This window comes from Mus musculus, chromosome 2 (assembly GCF_000001635.26).
Source record: "Mus musculus strain C57BL/6J chromosome 2, GRCm38.p6 C57BL/6J".
Taxonomy (NCBI): Eukaryota; Metazoa; Chordata; class Mammalia; order Rodentia; family Muridae; genus Mus; species Mus musculus.
The window spans coordinates 152393042-152399952 of NC_000068.7; the positions used below are offsets into that span (position 1 = coordinate 152393042).

The 6911-nt window shown below is 58.3% G+C and overlaps 1 protein-coding gene across 1 annotated transcript, besides 1 other annotated feature; it reads right to left on the reverse strand.

Annotated features, from left to right (window-relative positions):
* Window positions 1-569: 569 nt before the first annotated feature.
* On the reverse strand, window positions 570-5005 carry Sox12 (SRY (sex determining region Y)-box 12). The gene has a single exon (NM_011438.2). The coding sequence runs from the start codon at window positions 4655-4657 to the stop codon at window positions 3713-3715; it is 945 nt and encodes a 314-aa protein (NP_035568.1). The 5' UTR covers window positions 4658-5005; the 3' UTR covers window positions 570-3712.
* Window positions 6050-6685: an enhancer, noted in NCBI's record as "VISTA enhancer mm271". NCBI's record gives its function as "enhancer in: midbrain (mesencephalon)[7/10]" and the evidence as "EXISTENCE:transgenic organism evidence [ECO:0001131][PMID:17130149]".

Here is a 6911-nt window from a genome sequence, read left to right on the forward strand (position 1 = left end):
TGCAAGATGTCTCCCTTCTAGTCCAGCCCCCATCACCCTCAGTGTGGGATACTCAAGTGTACGGACCTGTTCCAGATGTTAAGGACATTCACTGACCTCACCTGTTCCAGATGTTAAGGACACTCACTGACCTCACCTGTTCCAGATGTTAAGGACATTCACTGACCTCACCTGTTCCAGATGTTAAGGACACTAACTGACCTCACCTGTTCCAGATGTTAAGGACACTAACTGACCTCACCTGTTCCAGATGTTAAGAACACTAACTGACCTCACCTGTTCCAGATGTTAAGGACACTAACTGACCTCACCTTTTTTTGAGCCTTGACTCAGGACCGGCAGGCGACTAGCTGCCACAGCTTGGCGAGCAGGCTTAGAAAGGGCCGGCTTCCGGGTTGGGGGTGGAGGAGAGGGTCTGGTGAAGGAAGATGTCTTTGGAGGCAGTTAGATGGAGCATCTGAGGTGCCCTAACTGCCACTGTTCAGTCAGTGAGCACATTCCCTTTGTCAACTTTTAACCCCTCCACAGTAGAAAGCTCTTCCGGAAGCAGACACAACACCAAGACTGAGTTTGGGTGTTAAGACGTTTATTAGGATAAACACCTGTGGAAAAAAGGCAGTGTTGGGCATGAAGGCAGTCTGACAAAGCCCTGGCCGGTCCCTGCACAGGGACCACAGGGGAGTCTGGTGGAAGAAATGCTTGACAGTTTGCCCCACAAAGCACTAAAACAACCTAGCTTAGACACTGGGGCAGGCCTACCAGGGGGAAGGGTGTGGCCTTGGGCAGACCGACTTCAGGGGCTGACCTTGCTGGAGGTTATTCATTGACCCTGTTTCCTATGGTCTAGGGAAAGAAACCCTTCCTTGAACTGACTTCTGTTTGGCACAGGCCCTGTCCTCCCTTTCTCAATGTTATCTACTCATGATTTCCTCCCAGTTTGCTTCCAACCAGAAGCAGAGAAGATGCCCTGAAAAGATCCACACCCAGTCCTGGCTTATTAGGAAAATGGGCGTTTCTTGAGCAGTGACATTCACTGGACAAGGCAACGCATGGGGGAGAAAGGTACAACGAATGCGCCGAGGAAGAACTGAGTAGAACCTCAGGAGAAAACTCTCGGTCTGTTGCCCTCTGGTCCTGTGGTAGGCTTACACTGCAGGCCCTTGTAAGTCAGGTCCTAGGCCACCTCTCAGCATGGGACAACACATTTGAGGGATACCTCAGAATACTTCTAGCCATGGTTGCTTGATGGGGACCCCTCTCCCCAGCTTCCTACTCTGGAAATGAAGGAACACAATTTATGGAGCACACCACCTTAAATACTGCTTACCTCAAGCATGGTTTCCCACTGAAAATACCATGTTGATCCTTAGAAGACACACACTGTAGAGCTGCTCAGAACATAGGCTCTGAGCAAAGCTACCAATTTTGCTTCCCAATCCTTTATTAAACAGTGGAATTGACCCCGGATGATCAGTCCTGCCTGCATGCATGCTTGTCTCGTCTGACCTAATGAGACTTAACAAGCACAATGACTGGTTTCCTGCATCTCTTGGAATATATGGCTGTCTACAGAGGCTTGCACCCTTGCACTGTGACATCAGCACCCACCCCAGTCCTCCCAGTTACGATGCTTAGCCACTGTGAAGATGAGTTTGCCATTCTTAATGAAGGCAGGGATTCCTGAGATAGAGGATAACAGAGGCCTAAAGAGAACCCGCTCTCCCTGCACCAGCCCATACTCTAGGCACTTTGAAGCTGGCCAGGGGTAAAGAGAACCCGTTCTCCCTGCACCAGCCCATACTCTAGGCACTTTGAAGCTGGCCAGGGTGAGAAGTACACATGCAGAACCACAGGGCAAGGTCGGGGCAAATACACTTTATTCAGTCCTGGCATCAGACTGGCGAGTCCTGCTGTGGGTGCCAGCGCCCCAGAGGAGGGAATCCCCTCCCCTCAGCTACGAGACTAGTTCTCCAAAGACCACAGACAGTGACATCTCTTCACTCACATGACGTTTTCCGTTTTTTTTTTTTTCATTGTCTTTTTTTTTGTTTTGTTTTCTTAAAAAAGAAAAAAAGAAAAAAAAAAAGGAAGAAAACAGAAAGAGAAATAGAGAAAGAGCGCAAGAAAGGCCCAGAGCCGGAGCACCAAGCTTTAAAGGAGGCAGCTGGTGGCGTTGTCAGCGAAGGGAACGCGTGGGGCAGAGACCTGCAGAGACCCAGGGCAGGGGTCGAGGAGGACTCTGGGACCGTTTGTTCCTGAGATTTGTGTGTGTGTGAATGAGTGTGTGTGAACCACCCAGAGGGTGGACACACGCCGGTGAGATACAGGTAGTGAGGGCAGAGGGAGGATGGGGAGGCTGGAGGGGCGGGGCTGGAGCGGGAGACCAGTGGAGCAGACTTGGCAACCTAATCTCAACACAGCTTCCTAACTACAGCAGTGCCACCCCATTTCTCACAAGGGCAGACCGAGGTGCAAAGCACCCAAGTCCACTACTAGCTCTGCCACCGTCCCCTGGCCTGGTCTCTCCTCAAGCCAAGTTTGTTTAGACATGGTCCTCATTCTTGCCACCCGGCTGCTGGTATGCCTGTCCTAAACCCTAGCAACAACGTGCTTCAGTTTCTCCCACTGAATACTGCAGTTGTGGTTGCTGAGACTGGATTTGAGTGATAGGAAGGGGTGATGGACTTAGGGAGGAGCCCAGGCAGAGAGGATGCCCTGAGCTGATAGGGCGCTTCCCGAGGAGGGGGATTGAGGGGGCAGCAGGAACTCTGTCCCCAGACTGGTAGGTGTCTTGGTTCTGAGTTCTCTTGGACAATCCCATCTTGGTGGATTTCCAAAGACCGAATTCTAAATTCCCACTTGGGGAAATCAAGTTTCCGGCGACCAAGATGGGCTGTAAAGGCAGTCACGCGGTGGAGGGTGGTGGTGGGCGTGGGTGACCCCTTCATAGAAAAGGGGTTGACACTTGCAGAGTTTAGGGCTAGCTAGTTTCTATCTCTCCCTTTGAGTGCGCCTCCCATTAAGGCAGTGACGCCCCTTTGGGTTGAGAGTAAGCTACAGGCTTCGGGATCAAAGGATTTCTTAGATCACTCTATAATCGCCCCCTCCCTTTCGGAGTTGGCAACAGAGGCCTGCAGCTTAACTGGGACCTGCCCCCTCCAAGAAGCATCAAGCATGCGCAAGAAGGGGGGGGAGGGATGGTTCAAGCTGAGGGGTGGGGCCTTGAGATCCAGGGGGGGAGGGATGGCTCCCTTCCCCCCCAGAAGAGGAGGGGACTGGGAGGAGCGCTGAACCGCTAGACTGCAGCGCCCCCTTAACTACCAAGGCAGGCCCAGGAGAGGGCGGAGGGATTCTGGAGCGAAGGGGCGTGCCGTCCGGACACGAGGAGGGGCGTGTGCAAAGTGAGGGGGAGGGGTTAAGGTATGTAGGAGGAACGAGGTGTATCCGAGGGGGGCTGGCTGCTGGTGGCTACGCGGGACAGGACTGAATGGGGAGGGGCTTAGATGTCAGGGAGAAAGTGGGGGTTGGGCTGCCTTGGGGTGTGTCTGCGGGGGAGGGGTATGTCTGGATTTGTGGGGGGATGGGCACAACTAGGAGGGGGGAGGCTGCGCGGGAGATGGGGTGCCAGCCTCGGCCTCCGAGGGGCCCCAATACCTGATTCCTGTATGTAAACAGCTGGTTTGGGGGCGTGCGCGCCCCGCTGACGGTGGGCTCAGTAGGTGAAAACCAGGTCGGCGATACTAGACGAGCGCCAGTCCCCTGCGATCATCTCGGTAACCTCGGGGGTGCAATAGTCCGGGAATTCGAAATGTGACGTGCCCGAAGGGGGCAGCAGGTCCGGGTCACGGTCCAGGGCACTGCAGTCCAGGCCGGCGGGGCCCGGGGGCATCCTGGACAGAAAGCCCAGTGGCTCCTCCCCAGATACCACCGTCTCCTCTTCGCCCTCCTCTGCTGTAGCCGCCTCCTCCTCCTCTTCCTCCGGCTCCTCGTCCTCGGACAGGGTCGGAGAGGCGGCGCTGGCGGCCGCCCCCTCGCCGGATGGCCCCTGCGCGCGCTCCGCGGGTCCGCGGGCGGCGCGCCCCGCCGGGACCATCCTCCACAGCTCGCGCCCGGGGGTCTCCAGCAGGCGTACTTCCAGCAGCTCCTCCTCTTCGTCTTCGTCGTCGTCCTCCGGCGCCGCCGCGCCGCCCCCCAGAGGTCCTCCCGACGCTCGGCGGCCCCCGCGGCCCGGCAGCTGTGGCCCGGGTTTCAGCCGACTGCCACCACCGCCGCCTCCGGGGGGGCGGGGCCGCGCCTTGGCGGGCGCCCCCTTGCTCTTCTTGCGAGGCCGGTACTTGTAGTCCGGGTAGTCCGCCATGTGCTTGAGGCGCAGCCGCTCCGCCTCCCGCACGAACGGGATCTTCTCCGAGTCCTGCAGCAGCTGCCAGCGGCGGCCCAGGCGCTTGGAGATCTCAGCGTTGTGCATGTCGGGCCACTGGTCCATGATTTTTCTCCGCTCGTGCTGCGACCACACCATGAACGCGTTCATCGGCCGCTTAATGTGGCCGCTCGGGGTCTTGCACCAGCCTGGCTCGCGCGCCCCCTCGGCGGCCGGCCCGGGCCCCGGGGGCGGCGGCCCGCCGTCCCGCTTGGCCCGCGCGCCCCGCTGCTGCACCATCGTGCCGGGCCCGGGCCGCTAGACGCCGCCGGGGGCCGTCCGCATCCTCCGCGGCGGCGGTGGGGGAGGAGGCAGCGGCGACGGAGGGGCGGCCCCGCCCCGCGGCTCGGCCCGGCCCCCGCGAGCTGGGAGCGCGGCAGCCGGCGCTCGGGCCGTCTGTGCGAGGGGGAGGTCAGTGGCGCGGGCTCAAGAGGGCTCCGCGCGTCCCCGCCGCCCCGGGCCAGTAGAGCTCCTCCGCGCGCCGCGCATTGTTTTGCAGGGCCAAGGACTCGAGCCTCGTGGGCTCCTGCGGGCTCCGGTCGCGGCCTGGCTCTCCGCGGCCCCGCGCGCGCTTGCCCGCCCGCCGCCGCCTTCCAGTGTCTTTCTCCCCGCGCGGCCCCGGAGGCGCGCTCGCTCCCCTCCCCCTCGCCGTCTGCGGGCCGCTGCGGCGCGCGCGGGGCCGCCCCGTGTAAACACCGAGGTGCCCGCTCGGGCAGCGGCCGGGCCACGCCTCGCGCTCGCTGCGCGTCATCCGTTGCTGGGCAGAGAACTCAGCATTTGCATCTCCCAATCGCTGGTTGCTTGGGCGGGCGGTCTCGCGCCTGGGTTGGGGGCTGGGGGGACGGATGAGATAGGTTTCTTTTCTTAGGATCCGGGCTGGAGTGAAGTTGGGGGGCGGGACGTGGAGCGCTGCCCATCTGTTCTCCAAGGTTTTCCTTTCTTCGCCTTGCACATTTATTCAATGACACCTGCCGCCAGGTAGGACTTCTTCCCGGTCTCTTACTGGGACACTGATGGACTCCCTGCTACAGAGAATTGGTAGAGGGACGGAGACTCCTTTAAGGAGACAGACTCACCTTGTAGTTAGAGCCCCTCCCTACTACACACAGGGTCCAGCCACAGAATGCTTAACAAATGCTTTTAGGCCCAATAATGGTTTTTATTTTTGTTCTTTCTTATCCTTTGGGGCGCTAAAGGAATCCCTAAGGGACTAGAACGCCTGCTTTCCAAAGACAAGCCGCAGGACGCGCGCTGCCATTCTAGCTAGTCTGGCGGTCCTAGCTTGCTCCCTAGAGCACCTAGGGGCTGGGCCACCGTGCTCCGGAGCGGAGTCGCCTTGTACAGTTATTGCACCCCGGGCGCGTCCTGGATCTCGCCCAGCGCGCGCAGCCAGTCCACTGGGGGCGGCTGAGCGCCTCGCCCCGCCCTGGGCGGAGTCTTCCTAGGGGCGTGACCGAGAGGACTGCGGGCCGCGCGTGGCGGGGAGGCGCCTCGCTCTCCAGGCTCACCACGTGTGAGCCAGTTGTAGCACCGCCCGGCGCGTGCAGCCCTAGGGGGAGGTCACCTTCATGGCGCCTGGGCTTGGCGATGGGAGGGGCTGTGAGGGCCTCGCCCCTCTATACCCATACTGGGAGGGGTCGGGTCAGTTTCTGGAAAGTGACCTCCTCTGTAGTGGAGTGGGCATGGTTCCGTGTAGGCAAGGAATAGTAGACCTCACTCAACTCCAGGTGCAGCGAGGACTGAATGCGAGGTGGAGTGAGCGCGGGCCGAAGTGTAGATGCAGGATAGTGAGTGATCTGGAAGGCAGGCGGGCGGGTGGATGGTTGGAGGGAGCATCCCTCGTGGGAGGGGGCAACTCTAAAAAGGCTCCGATGCTGGAAAGGCTCTGGCTCTGCTCCTGCCCGGGGTCCCTTCTCATTGGAGGCTGGAAATCGCTGCATTTTAATCCCTCCAACTGAGGCCTGGGTGGTTCTTTGTTCAGTGGAGGCTGCCTTCCTGCGCTCACTTCCCAGTCCCTCCTTTTGCTTATCTTCAAGTGCAGATAAAGCAGTTTCTCCTTGGCTCAGTGGCCTTATGGATTAAGTGGGATAATGCTTGCAAACACGGCCTTGATGCTTAATAAAAAGTACAAGTTGTCGGGAATTAGATTTTCCTAGGTCGCCAGCAGTGCACAGATACCAACTTAATGAGAAAAACATCTAGTGAGTTTGGGATGTGTTTCACATTTCAAAAAAAAGGCATCAAAACGGTAATCATGGTGTGTGTCCATTGAAATGTCGTAGGCAGATATTTTAGCGCATTCTCTCCCAGCAGCAGTCAGACTGACAGGAATACTTACCTTGCGGTTGAGGCTAGCCTTGGCTAATATCCGAGACCTTTTCTTAAAATTAGTACTTTTGCAGTTTACTAGACAGAGTATTTAAAGTGACGAAGGAGCCAGCGAGATAGCTTAGCAGTTATAGTCACTTGCCTGAGTTAAAATCCGGATCCCACA

Excerpts from the sequence above, each read along its gene's own strand:
- Sox12 (NM_011438.2), bottom strand. The coding sequence starts at position 4,657 with ATGGTGCAGCAGCGGGGCGCGCGGGCCAAGCGGGACGGCGGGCCGCCG.